Genomic DNA, 17,007 nt, shown 5'->3' on the forward strand with positions numbered 1-17,007 from the left:
TCTTTGCACCCCTACTGTTAAAACCACTATAGCTTTTGCCTGATGGGACAAGCCTGGGTGATGCTTTGGAGGCAGTTATTTTTCTTATTACCAATGTCATGAAAGTAATATTACCTCCACTTTCTATGAGAGAAGTGAATATGGATTATTACTCTTGTTTTTTCGGATTGAATCACAGAGGCGTTAAATGGCTTTCTCACAGTCACATGCTGGTACATTATAGAGTCGGGTATCAGCCTGGGGCTTTCTGATTCTGAGGCCTCCCCCTCTGAGCTGGGTGAGGACAAGGTCTGGTGGGGATGAGCTTGGCATTTGCAGGCCACTTTGACCTCACCCAAAAGGTTAAGTGGACCAGGCACAATTCTAGGCACTGGGGTTAAGTTGGTAAAGATGACACTTCAGAGAGTGACAGGTACTGTAAAGAAACCAAAACAGTGATGCAGTGGCGCACGACTGGCGGTGACTTGAGTGAGACTTGAAGGAGGACTTCCGAGCAATCCAGGCGGTCTCAGTGCAGCTGGAGGAGGTGAGGGTGAGGTGTAGCCCCGGTAAGGATTTGACTGAATGCAGAGGGAAGCCATGGAGGTGGGGAAATAACGGGATAACTTTGACGAGTTGCACAGGAATCAAGTGGAAGCAGGGAGAACACATGGGACTCTGTCGTGAGAGTCCAGGCAAGAGGTGATGGTGGCCAGACCTAGGACGGTCACAGCGGAGTGGAGAGAAGTGGAGTATCGAGCATGTGTCTACAGGTAGAGCCGAAAGGGCACATGGATGGTTTAGGTGTGGAATGTAAGGGAAAGGGAGACACCAGGGGGATGTGTTCGGTCCTGGTTTGAGCAGTGGGGTAGGGAATTGCACCAGTTACAAAAGTGAAGACCAGGGAAGGAACAGAAGTTGGACGGGGACATCAGAATTCCCATTTTGGCCACATTCAAGATAGGGCTGCCTGTCAAACATCCAAGGGGAAATGCCAAAACGTCCACGGGGTCCAATGACTCTGGAGCTTGAGGGCAGTCGGGGCTGAAGCGTAAATATGGGAATCCTTGGCATTTAGACATATGCGATGCCGTGGGTCCGGATGAGACCCCAGCTAGGCGCTGTAGACAGAGACGAGGAGAGAACCAAGGCCTTGGGACCCTCCACAGTTTAGTGGCCAGGCAGCAGCGCCGGGGGCGCGTCAGAAGGGGATGGAGCTGCTGCCGGGGGGGCAGGGCGACCGCTGGCTTTGACAGCGTGGAGGTAGCCAGAGGGGCTCGAGGCCAAGGAGGGCTTTAAGCTGAGAGATACCGGGACATGGTGACATTTGAAGGGACGGTGCAGGAGGGGGCAGGACAGGGCAGGGCCACGTCCTTGAGAAAGTTCCGAGGGAACTGCCCCTGGGCCCCATGGAGGGGTTGGCCTCAAGTAGGAGCAGGGATACGTGACCCTGTGTCACGGGGAGGAGAGGAGAGGAGAGGAGTCCCCCGGCTGCTTTCTGGGTGACCTGCCAGGCAGAGCGTGCAGGATGGAGATGGTCTGAGAAGAGGGAAGGAATACAATAGTCACTTCAGCGAGAGAGGGGGGGGCCAGGTGGGGAACTGGGGCAGGATCGTTGGGGCCTGTAGGGTTAGCCGTGAACCGAAAAGGCGGCCAGCCAGCCGGCCCCATCTTCAGCTTTTTCCTCCCTGGTCTGCTGCTCCGCTTAACCAGGGTAGGGTTTGGCCAGGCTTTATGATCGGGGAGAGCACCACGAGGGGGTGGGCAGTGATTACCATGGAGATGTGATGAGGGCTGACCTGTGAGAAGGGGATTGAGAAGGGGTCAGTGGCAGGATTCAGAGAGGGGGTGTTGACGAGGGTCTGGCAGAGGAGGTACTAGGCGGGGCGAGCAGGAGAATGACCCAGCCCCTTTTCGGAAGAGCCTTTCAGGTACTGGTCCCCAACCTAGGACATGATGCACAGACCTTCTGAAATGTCAGCCGAGTCAGATCAGGAGCCCCGGAAGCCCCACTCTGGGTAACAAGGAGCTGTAACTGAAGAGGCTCCCGGCCAGGCACCCGGTGCGGCCCCGTTAGCATCACGCCATTTGTAACGATCAGAATCTCATCTATCATGGTTTGTAGCCATGAAGTAATGAAAGCTGATGTGTCTGGGCGCAGTACAGGTAGGCAGTACAGTGTTGGTATGGACTTGTGCGATCTTCCTGGCAAAAAGGGAAAACGTATCTTTACATTTATTTATTTATTTATTTATTTATTTATTATTTATTTATTTATTTTTTATTTTTATTTATTTATTATTTATTTATTTATTTATTATTTATTATTTATTTATTTATTATTTTTATTTATTTATTATTTATTTATTTATTATTTATTTATTTATTATTTAGTTAGTTAGTTAGTTAGTTAGTTAGTTAGTTATTGGCTGTGTTGGGTCTTCGTTTCTGTGCGAGGGCTTTCTCCAGTTGCGGCAAGTGGGGGCCACTCTTCATCGCGGTGCGCGGGCCTTTCACTGTCGTGGCCTCTCTTGTTACGGGGCACAGGCTCCAGACGCGCAGGCTCAGTAATTGTGGCTCATGAGCCCAGTTGTTCCGCGGCATGTGGGATCTTCCCAGACCAGGGCTCGAACCCGTGTCCCCTGCGTTGGCAGGCAGATTCTCAACCACTGCGCCACCAGGGAAGCCCTTTACTTTTTTTAATAGCATGATTTATCCCAGAGATACACATGCCGCCATCCACCTGTCACTTTCCGTACCTTCCCCGCCAAGCTCGGCACTCCCTGTAGTCCAGTTTCCAAGCACAGATGAAACCCGTTCTCACTTCCCCCGTCTGATGGGTCGTGGAGCCCTAGGGTTGCTCTCTCTTCAACACCTTTGGATCACCATCCCCACCCCTGCTGCACTGCCACTGCCCCGTCTCGGGTCTGTCCTCAGGATCTTTCTCCCAGGGGGGCTACACCAGCCGCACAACGAGGCTCCCTGTCTCTGGGGCTCACCTCTGTCCTATGGCTCCCGACCCCGTCGGGAGATCTTTAGAAGCTGTACCTTCAAATGCAGCCCCTCCCGCCACGATCCTCTGTCCACGATTCAGGCCCTGCCAGCTCCTCCAGCCACTAGAGCCCTCGTTGACAGAGAGCACCCCCCGTGTTGTCTTGTTTAATCCTATAGCCCCATTTGTCAGATGGCAATCATAGATTAAGAGACTTTGCCTAGAACAAGGCTAAGAAACACATAGATGATGACAGAGATGCAGTGATACTGGGGGGAGGAGCATGAAAAGGCTCGCTCAAGGTGAGTCAGTTCACAAATTGCAGCATCTTCCCAGAGCCCTGTAGGCCTTTTTTTTTTTTTTTTTTTTTTTTTTATTTATGGCTGTGTTGGGTTTTCGTTTCTGTGCGAGGGCTTTCTCCAGTTGTGGCAAGCGGGGGCCACTCTTCATCGCGGTGCACGGGCCTCTCACTATCGCGGCCTCTCTTGTTGCGGAGCACAGGCTCCAGACGCGCAGGCTCAGTAATTGTGGCTCATGGGCCCAGTTGTTCCGCGGCATGTGGGATCTTCCCAGACCAGGGCTCAAACCTGTGTCCCCTGCATTGGCAGGCAGATTCTCAACCACTGCACCACCAGGGAAGCCCAGGCCTTCTTTTTTTTCCTGCCAATACTGCCCTGTCATCTGCCACTCAGCCCAGAGGCTGAGAAGATGGGCCTGGGTGTGTGTCCTGCTGTATCACATAGGACACATGTGACATCGCACAAGTCCCTGCAGCTCAGGAAGCCATGCTAGACAGTAGCTTCTTGAGTTTTCACGTGTTAAACAGAGTCCCTACCTCCCAGGGTTGGTGGGAGAGAGAGCTACATAAAATAACTGTGGTGAGCCCTGCACCTGCCACACAGCAAGCCCGCAGTGAACAGACCTGTTATAATGACACATCGTCACTGTCACCACTGTTTTCCAGGCCACATCACCAACATCTGTGGCATTCCATGAACAGAATGCCTTGATTTAAAAGACCATCAGATTTCAAAGCAGGTTTATTTAGGAAGTAACCATTTTCATATTGAAAGATCCACCATAAGAAATGCACATAGAAAATGACCTGTAAAATCTACACTCCTGCACTAACAGTTGTCGTCCACGGAGGGCAGGATTACAGGCTATTTCTGTTCCCTTCTTTACACCTGCATGTATTGGTTCCATTTCCTCCCCTACAGTGAGCCGGTGTCACTACTCTTTACATTTGTTAATGATGCGAGGGCTCTCTACATCCTCCCGCTTCCCTTTTTACCGTCATTTAACTTGTGCGTATTCAACTACCAGGCCAGAGCTTGGAGTAGAAAAATTTAAAGCTAAACTATTAAAAATCTGTCAGCAGAGAGCAGCAGTTACGTCAGAGCACTATTGAAAGCACGTGCGAAAGATCTTGAGAATATAATACGGGATTTACTGAAATGGGGTTTGTGTTCACCTGGTGACAGATGCGCCCTCCGCAGTTCCAATTGTTTCCAAAGGTCAGACGGTCTGTGCTGAAGGCACAGCCTCTCAGACGCGTACCAGCGGCCCCAGCCTGACTGTGTGGTCTCCTGGGTCATCTAGTTGTGGGCTCTGGGGCCAGACTGCATGTTCAAGACCAGCCTCTGCTTCTTGCTTGCTCAGGGGACCCCAGACAAGTGGCTTCTGCGCTTTGATGTCCCCAGCTAGGAAACACGCCTCCTTCACAAGGCTGGCGTGCAGATTACATGAGAATCGGTGTAAGTTTTAGCCCAAGACCTGACAAGCAGTGGTCCTCTTTAATCCATCCAAAAGTGTTAAATCACCAAGTGCTTTTTGGGGTCGGGAACTGTGAGGACCCAAAGAAGAACCAGGCCAAGCCCTGCCTTCAGGGAACCCTTGGTACTGCCAGGGCCATTTCTGGGTCACATCCAGACGGTGACACTCTTTAGACCCAGGTCAAACCGAGGGACAGGAAACAGAGAGGAAGTGCCACGGAGGCCTCCTTCCTCAAATCCACAGGGTACAGCTCAGAGAGAGAAATCCTCATGGATGTTAGTGGAGTGACGGAGTGCATGGGTAGAGGTGGGTCCCCATCGTGTGGTCCTGAGCCTGAAGGTGTGCCTACGAGCCAAGTCAAAGGCCGACTAGCCTGGCGCACCTTGACTGATGGGGTGCAAGGCCTCCTCTCCCCTCCCACAGACCGGAGGGCACGAGACACAGGGTGTGCACATCCCAGAGGCAGTTCTCCCAACTCCTGCAAGCACGGGCTCCGTCAGGGAGCCGGGTACAGGAGGACAGCGGCCACACCTTCTACAGAAGGCCGCTCAGTCCCAGCTGTGTTCCAGGGTCCAGCCCAGCAGCAGGCGTGGCCCCTGCAAAGCCACCCTCCCAGCTGCAGAAGGCAGCTCCCAGCAAATGGAATATTGACCGGCCCTTGAAAGCCACTTTATAAGTGAAATGAACAGCAAATCTCTCCCCATGATCATTTTCACTGAGGAGGGGTTGAGACCGGCGGATCAACTTCACCTGTGTGCCGGGGACGGAGAGGCCATGGCAGTGTGCCCCAGAGGCTTATTAAAAGGAACTGTCCCCCCTGGGGCTCCTGGCAGGGGCCACCTCCACAGACATGGACTCCCTTGGCACCTTGATGGTGGCCAGCAGTGGGGAGACAGTGTTGCTGAATGTGTCTGAGGAACGGAAGACCTGACAGGAGGAGGGGGCTCCAAACATCCCTGCCAAATGCCCATCTCTCTCCCATCTCTATAGATTTTTAGGGCACCTGTTCCAGAAAGCCTAGTATGGTCTCTTCAGAGAAGGTTCCTTCCTCTGCCTTCCAGCCTCCTGCCCTCAGGTCAGACAGATGGAAGACTTGAGTTGTGCTGGGGAAAGGAATGGGAGGTTTTGAGGTATATTTCTGTAGTTTCTAAAATCTTTGTAAAAGCCTCTATCCACTTCCCTTCATATATTGATGCCTCAGCCATCAAAGTTCTTAAGATTTTGCTGACCAGACTTTGCCTGTGCCTCTTTTATTTCAGTGATCTAGGGGCCTTGAAAGAGCCAACTCTATTCCTATTTGTAACAGACTCAATAAATATGTGTTGGATGATACATGAGCAGTAGAAAGGACCAATATTATGCCCATTTCACAGATCAGAAAACTGAGTCTTGGGGAGGTTATAGATCTTCCTCAAAGGTCCTAAGGTGTCTAACTGAAGGCACACAGGTTTTCTGACTTTGAATATGGAGCTTCTGTTACTCCACACGGCCTTTGGAAGTCTATTTTTATGGTGGAAGTGGGGCCTTTCTTGCTCTCCACACTTCCCTTTTCTTGTCTGCAAAATTGGGGTAGACATACCTCCCACATTAAAAAAAAATCGGGTGGATCAGGAACGTAATTTTACCTTGCTCAGTGGTTCTGCTCCTGCCTAGATCCAGAGCCACCAGCCTGCTTTATTATAAAAACACAGGCCAGAGGAAAGAAGAGCTTCTCGGTGGCCTGATTTCTATCGATGGGGCTGGGTAAGAAACAGCACTATTCTTTAAATCTCACTAGTGCACAAGGCCAGCAAAGGCGTGAGCAATGAGAATTTCAGCCTGAGGACACAGAAATGTGATGGCATGCAAGGTGGCGGCTGCAGTGAGCTTTGGTGTAAAAAAAATCAATGGTCCTTATTTAAAGCTGTCCTTGCAACCGTGAGACCTTCCTGCTTCCCTGGAGCTGCATGTGCACAGCCCTGGGCTCTGCTGATGGACCTCAGTCCTGGGGTGCATGTGGCCTTGGCCCTGGCTCTCTCCTAGAGGGAAGGGACCCAGGGAGAATCCCAGGTCTCTTTCCCATTCAGAGCAGGCCCCACCCTTTTCTCCATCCACCCCGGACCCCTGTCACCCCCCCAGTTTATACTTACCAACAATCCCATGCCTTCAGATACTACTGTTAAACCATGTGAAATTGCCAATACTAGACTTATTTTTTGTTGTTGTTTTTGTGGCAAGAGCATTTAACCTGAAACCTTCCCCCTTCACAAATTTTAAGTGTACAATACAGGACTGTTGACTGTAGGTACAGTGTTGTACAGCAGGTCTCTAGAGCTTATTCCTCTTTTTTTTTAATTTAAATTTTATATTGGAGTATAGTTGATTTACAATGTTGTGTTAGTTTCAGGTGTACAGCAAAGTGATTCAGTTATATATATACATATATATTTTTTCATACATATGAAAAAATTCTTTTTCAGATTCTTTTCCCTTATTACAAAATATTGAGGATAGTTCCCTGTGCTATACAGTACGTCCTTGTTGATTATTTTATATATATTGGGTTGGCCAAAAAGTACCTTGGGTTTTTTAGTAAAAATAAGACAGTTTTCACTTTCACCAAGAACTTTATTGAGCAACGTATTCACCCTTTTGTTCTACTACTATCTGCCGTTTTTCAGGCAACTTCATAATTCCGTCTTCCCAAAACTTTTTATCTTTTTGAGAAAAGAACTGTTCCAGGTGCCTTTTACAGTCTTCCAGGAAATTGAAATTTTTTCCATTAAGAGAATTTTGTAAAGATGGAAATAAATGGAAATTCAACGGTGCAATGTCTGGTGAATACGGCGGATGAATCAGAACTTCCCAGCCAAGCTGTAACAGTTTTTGCCTGGTCATCAAAGAAACATGCGGTCTTGCGTTATCCTGATGGAAGATTATGCGTTTTCTGTTGACTAATTCTGGATGCTTTTCAGTGAGTGCTGGTTTCCGTTGGTCTAATTGGGAGCAGTACTTGTTGGAATTAATCGTTTGGTTTTCTGGAAGGAGCTCACAATAGAGGACTCCCTTCTCTAATCCTACCATATACATAGCATCACCTTCTTTGGATGAAGACCGGCCTTTGGTGTGGTTGGTGGTGGTTCATTTCGCTTGCCCCACGATCTCTTCCGTTCCACATTATTGCACAGTATCCACTTTTCATAGCCCGTCACAATTTGTTTTAAAAATGGAACGTCTTCTTTACGTTTCAGTAGAGAATTGCTTGTCAAAATACGGTCAAGAAGGTTTTTTTTCACTGAACTTACGTGGAACCCAAACATCAAAGCGATTAACATAACCAAGCTGGTGCAAGTGATTTTCAACGCTTGATTTGGATATTTTGAGTATGTTCGCTGTTTCTTGCGTGGTGTAACGTTGACTGTTCTCAGTTAGTGTCTCGATTTGATTGCTGTCAACTTCAACTGGTCTACCCGACCCTGGAGCATCGTCCAGCAAGAAATCTCCAGCACAAAACTTCGCAACCCACTTTTGACATGTTTGATCAGTCACAGCACCTTCTCCATACACTGCACAAATCTTTTTTTTGCATTTCAGTTGCGTTTTAACCTTTCTTGAGATAATAAAGCATAATATGCTGAAAATGTTGTTTTCTTCCACCTTCAATATTAAAATGGCTACACAAAAATTCACCAATTTTGATAAGTCTTAATTTTTAAGTGCACGCTGATATGACAGCTGTCACATACAATCTAACAACATTGTTTTGAATGAAGTTTAAAGACAACTAAGTGCTACTAGAGCCATCTTACGGAAAAAACCGAAGGAACCTTTTGGCCAACCCAATAGTAGTATGTATCTGCTAATCGCAACCTCCTAATTTACCCCTCCCCCCAACATTTCCCCTTTGGTAATCAAAGTTTGTTTTCCAAGTCTGTGAGTCTGTTTCTGTTGAAAATAAGTTCATTTGTATCATTTTTTTTAGATTCCACATATAAGTGGTATCATATGATATTTGTCTTTCTCTGTCTTACTTCACTTAGTATGATAATCTCTAGGTCCATCCACGTTGCTGCAAATGGCATTATTTCGTTCTTTTTTATGGCTAATATTCCATTGTATATACCACATTTTCTTCAAACATTCCTCTGTCGATGGACATTTAGGTTGCTTCCATGTCTTGGCTATTGTAAATAGTGCTGCAGTGAACACTGGAGTGCATGTATCTTTTTGAATTACGGTTTTCTCTGGATATATGCCCAGGAGTGGGATTGCTAGATCATATGGTAGTTCTATTTTTAGTTTTTTAAGGAACATCCATACTGTTCTCCATTGTGGTTGTACCAGTTTACATTCCCACCAACAGTGTAGGAGGGTCTCCAGCATTTATCGTTTGTAGGCTTTTTGGTGATGGCCATTCTGACCAGTGTGAGGTGATACCTCATTGTAGTTTTGAATTGCATTTCTCTAATAATTAGTGTTGTTGAGCATCTTTTCATGTGCTTTTTGACCATCTGTATATCTTCTTTGGAGAAATGTCTGTTTAGGTCTTCTGCCCATTTTTTGATTGGGTTTTTGTTTTTGTTTGTTTGTTTTTTTTTTTTTCACACACACACACTGTATTTTATTTTTATAAGAGATAAATAGACTGACACCAAGCATTGTACATGGATGACCACAACAAAAGCAACAATGATTGCAATTACCAAACATGAAACACACTCATACTATGTCATAATATTGACATTCAGTCCAGTAATCCTCCACTGTAACAGCTCCTTTACTTTGCAGTGAAAATTGATTTGTATATTCTTTGCCTCTGAGTCCTTGTGGGATTTTTTTTTTTTTAATTCAGACAGAAAGTCACAAAAATTATACTCATCCTCATCAGTTCACTCAGTCCCATGTAATTCATTTTTTTTTTCATCTTGATATTTTGTTAGCACTTTTATGAGTTCATCAGTTTTTCATTAGACTTCTGAAAATGCTTATTCATTCAGTTCAGCAGTACAGTCAGTTACCAGAAACCTGTACTTGTCAGAGTCTTTTCCATGAATTTCTTGAAGATGAAACCCTTTTATAGGAACATATTTGCAAAATCATCAGAGTACACCCAGAACTGTCTGTAAATGACAAAAGACTTAAAAATGACCACGGTTAAAGATTTGATGAGAGTTCATAATAATGCAGTTGACAAGAAAATTAGTTATTTCTGAGATATACATTTTAAAGTAATAACTAGGATTATTACTTATAACATTATACCAGAACATATAAGATTTTTAGAAATTTCATGTAATGTCTGAAACATTTATATTAACATATTTCCATACATATTTACATACAAATACAAGATTTTTAGAAATTTCATGTAATGTCTGAAACATTTATATTAACATATTTCCATACATATTTCCATACAAATACAAATATAAGATTTTTAGAAATTTCATGTAATGTCTGAAACATTTATATTAACATATTTCCATACAAATAACCCAATGAAAGTTTAGTATTAGTTGTTTTGTTTGTTTTTTTATACTGCAGGTTCTTATTAGGCATCAATTTTATACACATCAGTGTATACATGTCAATCCCAATCACCCAATTCAGCACACCACCATCCCAACCTCACCGCAGTTTTCCCCCCTTGGTGTCCATATGTCCATTCTCTACATCTGTGTCTCAACTTCTGCCCTGCAAACTGGCTCATCTGTACCATTTTTCTAGGTTCCACATACATGCATTAATATACGATATTTGTTTTTCTCTTTCTGACTTACTTCACTCTGTATGACAGTCTCTAGATCCATCCACGTCTCAACAAATGACTCAATTTCGTTCCTTTTTATGGCTGAGTAATATTCCATTGTATATATGTACCACATCTTCTTTATCCATTCGTCTGTTGATGGGCATTTAGGTTGCTTCCATGACCTGGCTGTTTTTGTTTTTTGACAGAGCTGTATGAGCTAGCTGTTTGTAAATTTTGGAGATTAATCCTTTGTTGGTTGCTTCATTTGCAGATATTTTCTCCCATTCTGTGGGTTGTCTTTTCGTTTTGTTTATGGTTTCCTTTGCTGTGCAAAAGCTTTTAAGTTTAATTAGGTCCCAGTTGTTTGTTTTTATTTTGATTATTCTAGGAGGTGGATCCCAAAAGATATTGCTGCAATTTATGTCAAAGACTGTTCTGCCTATGTTTTCCTCTAGGAGTTTTATAGTATCCAGTCTTACATTTAGGTCCCTAATCCATTTTGAGTTTAGAACTTATTCATCTTATTCAACTGCAACATTATGCCTGTCAGTTAGTAACTCCCTACTTGCCCCTCCCCCTGCCTCTACTAACCACCATTCCAGGCTTTGGTTCTCCAAGTTTGACTATTTCAGATGCCTCATGTAAGTGGAATCATACAGTAGCTGTCCTTGTGACTGGCTTATTTCACCTAGCATAGTGTCCTCAGCATTCATCCATGTTTTCACATATGTCAGAATTTCCTCTTTTTTTTAAAGGCTTGAATATTCCATTGTATGGATGGACCACATTTTTTATCCATTCACGGAGATTAGGTTATTGGCACATCTTCCCTGTTGTGAATAGTGCTGTGGTGAACATGGGGGTGCAGAGAGATTTCTTCTAGATCCTGATTTCTATTCTTTTGGATAAATATGTATTCTACCCTAGAAGCCTTGGCTCAAAGCCAACAAGACACTTGCCTAAGGAAACGCAGCTCGTTAGTGGCTCCACGTGGGGTGAACTCTCCTGCCGTTGCCACGGCGCTGTGAGGGCCGGGCGATCATCATCCCCGTGTGGCAGGCAGCCCAGGACACGAGGCTCGAGGGCAGCGAGCAGAGCCCGTTGGCGGGGGACCCGAGGGTGTCCTGGCTCCGAGGCCCCGCCCTCACCCGCTGCGCGACTCCCCACACAGGTGCCTTTGGTGAAACTAAATGAAGTGCCAGAGTCCTGGCCCCGCTGTCTCGTAACTGTCCCCTCGCACCAGCCAGGCTCCCGCCTCTCCCGGGCCCTCCCAGGAGCCAGCTCTGGGGACCACGGGCTCTGGTCACTGTGGGCAGAGGTCCTCCTGGCCTCGCACATCATGCCCAGTGATGACAGCAGCCACGGGCACAGGGGCAACTGGCTGGACCCCTGACCCCGGACAGTGTGAGGGGAGGAGGCTGGGGAGGCCAGTGGTTTACAGTGAACTTTACACCTGAGCCCACCTGCACACTCGCAATCATCAACCCTTCACAGGGGGGCAAAGATTCCTTCCAGCATCTCCTGCCCATACCTCTAAGCGTCATTCAGGGATAAAGAGGCTTATGGTAATGTGAGTGTTTGGGAAGAAGAGAGGGCCGTGGCGGCTTTGGGCCCGTGGCCAGTGCCATTCCGAAGGAGGTACCCAGAGGATTCGGAGCAGCTCCAGCTTTGTTCAAGGTCAGATGCTTCTCTTCCCTCCATGCACAGAAGATAAGCACACCCTGGCTCCCATGGGAGAAGGTGGTAATTAGAAGGATTTTTCATTTTATTATCTTACTGAGATGTCGTCCCAAATGGGAAATGAGGGACATCTCACTGAGCACAGTGTCTGGGTCCCTGAAAAGGCGTGAAAATCAGCTCGTGTAAACCAAACCACTCCTGAGATGCAGGAAGCAAGTGGCCATGTCAGGGACCCCTGCGGGGACCATTTCTCTTTGGATAGGATCCATTCCTTTGCTTGTCTGGACTGGGCCTGGAGACAGCTGCTGGTGATTCTGGATCTGCCACTTACTTGCTGGTGGCTGTGTCCTCCCTGAGCCTCGGGGCTCAGCTCTAGCTGGGCTCTGTCTTCCCTTGCAGAGTCCTCCAGGACTCGCGTCCGGAAAGCCCTTGGCACGGAGTCTGATGCCACAGAGACAGTCGGGATGTGCGAACAACCTTTAATCTTTGTTTTTTAAAAGCATTTTGTATCAGTGAGATATTTATTATCAACGTTTTCTCTTATTTCTCTTTTATATTTTCTGTCAGCTGTGATCTCACCATTTAGAGGCAGTTATTATTCCATTACCAAGTCGTGTTGATTCTACTTCAGTATGTGGTAGACAGAATGACACCCCCCCACAAATTCTGTACCCTAACCCCTGGAACCTATAAATGTGTCCCCTTACATGGCAAAGGGGACTCAGTAGATTTAAGGATTGGGGCAGAGGGGAGATGTCCAGGTGGGTCCAATGTGATCACAAGGGGTCTTTATAAGGAGGAGGCAGGAGGGTCAGAGGGAAAGAGAGTTGAAGATGCTGGAGTGTTGGCTTTGAAGATGGAGGCAGGGGCCACGAGCCGAGGCAAGCAGGCGGCCTGCAGGGGCTGGGAAGGGCCAGGAAGGATTCTCCCTTGGAGCTTCCAAGAGGTACACCTTGGACGTAGCCTCATAAGGCCCATTTGGGACTTCTGGCCTCCGGAACTTTAAGACAGCACAGCGTGTTGTTTTAAGCCACCAGGTGTGTGGTAATGTGTTACAGCAGCCGTGGGAAATAAGACAGAGTTCACCACCTCTGCATTCACAGCCCCAGCCCAGGCTTCTGCGCGTGCCTGGAGCAGCGGCCTTGGCATTGGGCACTTCCCAGTGCAACCAGATCACGGGGCCCCCGCCGCCGAGAGCCCTCCGGCAGATGCCCTTCACCCTCCGGCTGCTCCCTCCCTGCCTCCCCCAGTGCTCCGGTGCCCAGAGCCTCCTGGCCCCAAGCTTCACCCAGGCTGGCCCCCTACGCCCGCTCTCGGGCACTTCCTGCCATGCCCCAGGCTCCCTGCTCGGGGAGGCTCTGGTGGCATTTGTAACCTAAGTCTTTGAACGTGTGATGTTTTTAACCCTCCTTTGGACTGTGAGCTCCACGAGTCCTGGGAGAATCCGTTTTGTTCACCGTTTATCCCCAGTGCCTTGCACGGTGCTTGGCCCACGTGGGTGCGCCAAGATTCACAGAGTAAACAAATGTATCCTTCAGGTGTTTTCTGTACACGGCGGGGTTACAGCCTCCCTACTGTGCTTTAACCTGTGTTGGAATCATACGCCCTTACTGGCTCATAAACGCACTCCCGTGCCCCTGTGCGTACCGGCTGCTGCTGTCTCGTGGTTATAGGTGTTTTTTCACCAGTATATCCAGTATCAGTGATCCTTGCATTGGACTCATAAGTTGTTCCGTATTTCTGGCTCTTTTACATACTGCTGTCGTAAACGCCCTTACAATTGGACATTGGCAGACATAATTCCCTCTCCTGTGTTTGTGCATCTTTTATGACTTTAAATGCAGTGTTCTCCCAAGCATTTTCTTTCTTTGACTTTGACTTTGAAATGTGCCTTTGCTGGAAGATCAATGAAGATGGTGAGAAGACAGCCGGGGCCAGAACCATCTTTCGTTGACTTAAAAGCGGGTGCAGAGCTGCGGCCCCAATGCTGTGCTGGGCGCTGCTGACGGACAGGAAGTTCACACGACAACGTGGACGCCCCTCCCCATTTCTCCACGCCGCTCTTGCCACCCAGCCAGGCAGCAGCCATGCCCCGGAGGCCACTCCCGCTGTCCACCCCACCCCCTGCCGCCCTGCCTATAGCTATTTGCACTTGGAACCCTGACTTAACCCGATTCTCCCTGCTCTGTCTTACAGTGACGTCACCCCTCCCGGAGAACCGCTGACCAAGAACAGCCAGCCCAAAGTGGCTTCCCGCTTCCCCAAGCTGTCCCGCGGTCACCCCAGGGAGACGCGCAACGTGGAGCCCCAGAGCGGCGACCTCTGACCTCGACGGCCACCCAGACTCGGGCCCTACGTGCTGCGCCAGCTGCCTCCACCCCGGCCACGGCAGCTGGCCCCTTCCACCTCGGAGGGACACCCCTGTCCCCCCGGTGAACGCCAGAGAGCACACCTTCCCCACCGGTTCCGTGACCCCCTGATTAAACTGGGCCGTGTGAGAGCAGGGCAGGTCCTCGCTGGACAGACGCAGACATGTGGGCCCTGCTCTCCCTGGCCCTGCCCTGGGCCATGAGGGCCAGCCGTTCCCCTCCCTCCAGCCCAGGGGCCGGCAGGAGGGTGGGCGCTGGGTCGGGCTCGGAGCCCCCTGGTTGAGATGCACAAGTCTGATGTCTCAGTTGGTCAGAAGGTTCATCGAGAAACCACCTCTTAACTCTTTCCCACGTGGGAATTCGAATGACTAGTTTGTCTTTTTCCCCTGTTTAATGTAACTGCCTGCTACAACCTATGGACGTGAAGGGTTTGGGTGGAGGCTAGTTCCTTTCCATGCTCTCCCCACCAGTGGTCAGTAGACACCCTAGTTCTTGCCACCATGCTCCAGGGAGACAGTCCCGTGGCCTTCGTGTGAAGGAGCCATGAGAGGGATGCGGAACTGTGGTTCTTGGAGAACTTCCCTACCTCCTTATGGTTGGTTCTGGAAGGACCAGCCCCTGTAGGAAACCTGAGGCCCCCTGGGCCCATGTGCACCTGGTCAGGCCAGCCATCAGCAGCCACCCAGTGACCCGTATTGGAGAGCCTGGGCTATCCAGGAGTCGGTGGCCCTGGCCTCGAAAGCCTAGAGGAGAGCCCTCAGGCTGTTAGAGACTCGGCTCCGGGAAGCATTCCAGAAGGTTCTGTGGGCCTCGGGCTTTCAGACCTGGCCCCGGGGCTCCGAGGAGCTCAGCGTGGCTCTCTGTGAACTTGGACACAAGTGTCCCCTCTGCACAGGTCATGATCATGCCCTAAAGACGAGGGTGTGCGGCACAGCCTCTGCCGGCCAGCGCGCTGTCCGTGGGAGCAGGGCCCTGCGTGCCCCTGAGACCACTGCCTCTGCTCCTCCCATTCAGAGCGGGGCCCCCCGGCAGGTGGAACAGGAGGAGGAGCAGCGGCAGGTCGCCCCATGGGACCAGAGCCATTTGGCCAGAATCATGGAACTCTCTCCCACCCCGGGCAAGAGCCAATCTCAGCTGCTGATACAGAGAGGCATTTTCTGGGGACAGTAGCCGACGTAAATGTGTGTGAAAGATGGTCCGTAGAAGGCTAACCACTCATCAGCTTACAACTGGGTGAGTGGTGTGGGTAATCATTGAGCGTTTCCTAGATAGCGGAAAACTCTGGAAGGAATGGCCTGGAAGGTTTGTGCTGCGTGTTCCTCCCGTCAGCCAAACGGAAACTTATCAGAGCAGTTAAGCAGAGCTGAGATCATCTATGCACAGCCCTCCAGAGACTCGGAGGAGGCCTGAGTGACTTCTGAGGGAACATTCTGCCAGGTGAGCCAGGTCCAGGTGAGCAAAACTAGCCAGCTGTTCTCCGCAGATGGAGTGGGGAGTGCGTGTCTGGGGGCCCTGCTGTCAGCTCGTGGGGGTCTGAGGACCCGAGGGACGCTGTGTCCTAGAAAGGCAACGTGGTTTCTCTCTTCCGCGTGTGAGCCGAGGGAGCCGCTGCACATGCACTTTGTTGGAATCCCGAGTCCCACAGCGCTGCCTTGAACACAGAGCCCTCCTCGACCAGATCCTCCGGGACTGTCCGGAAGCTCCAGCTGCCCCAGATCCCAGCCCCCCGCATTTGGGTCCCTCCACAGCAGTCAGTTTGATGCCAGCTGACAGGCTGCACAGCCGGATCTGTTCCCAAGGTGTCTCCTCTCTGGTTGTACTAGACCCAGAATGGAACCACTGCCCCGACACCCCCCAGGGCCAAGGGTTCCAATCAGCCAGCCTTTTCTGGCGCCTGACCCGAAACACATCTGAGTGCGAGTCTGGTCTCGCCTTCTCCAACCACCCCACCAGCAGCCAGCTTTGACATTCTGTGCACGGAGTTAAAAAAAGAGCCAAAAAAAAAAAAAAGGCACCCATAGCTACGGCGGACAGATGCTGAGCTGCGAGATACAAATACACTCGCAGCCCGTATTTAAAAAGGAGAAACTCTGCCTCCCCATTTTTTAAAGCTTAATTATTCACGGAAAACTTGCCCCGCTCTCCCAAAACGTGGATTGTAAAAAGCATGTTCCTGGGGGCCCCACGGGGACCCTCCAGGCTGCTTGCTATCTGTACCTCCGTTTTTGTGATCCTGCAGAAACCCTGATCCTTCAATTCCTTTGATTTCAGCTCAGACATGCATGTGACATGCACATTACAGCACCTCCTCAAAGCCTTAACTTTGGAATCACATGGAATGTTCTGCAGTGATTAGTCCATCCAACTGCTCAAAATACTCCTGCCCTGCTCTCCAGGGTGGCGGGATGGACTTAGAAGGGGCGGACTCCCCAGTTCCTAGAGAAAGAATAAAACACCGAGGTCCAGGCCGAGGTCTGGGA

The 17,007-nt window shown here is 49.1% G+C and overlaps 1 protein-coding gene across 4 annotated transcripts in view; it reads left to right on the forward strand.

Moving 5' to 3' along the window:
- Positions 1-15,670, forward strand: part of SNX29 (sorting nexin 29) — a 569,335-nt gene extending 553,665 nt beyond the window's left edge. For all 4 annotated transcript variants that reach the window (XM_036826193.1, XM_036826192.1, XM_036826194.1 and 1 more), the window contains one exon: positions 14,355-15,670. In XM_036826193.1, the coding sequence (XP_036682088.1) occupies positions 14,355-14,484 (130 nt within the window). In that variant the 3' untranslated portion in view covers positions 14,485-15,670. The remainder of the gene's footprint in view (positions 1-14,354) is intronic.
- Positions 15,671-17,007: the final 1,337 nt, after the last annotated feature.

The sequence above is a fragment of the Balaenoptera musculus genome, chromosome 15 (assembly GCF_009873245.2).
Source record: "Balaenoptera musculus isolate JJ_BM4_2016_0621 chromosome 15, mBalMus1.pri.v3, whole genome shotgun sequence".
Classification (NCBI taxonomy): Eukaryota; Metazoa; Chordata; class Mammalia; order Artiodactyla; family Balaenopteridae; genus Balaenoptera; species Balaenoptera musculus.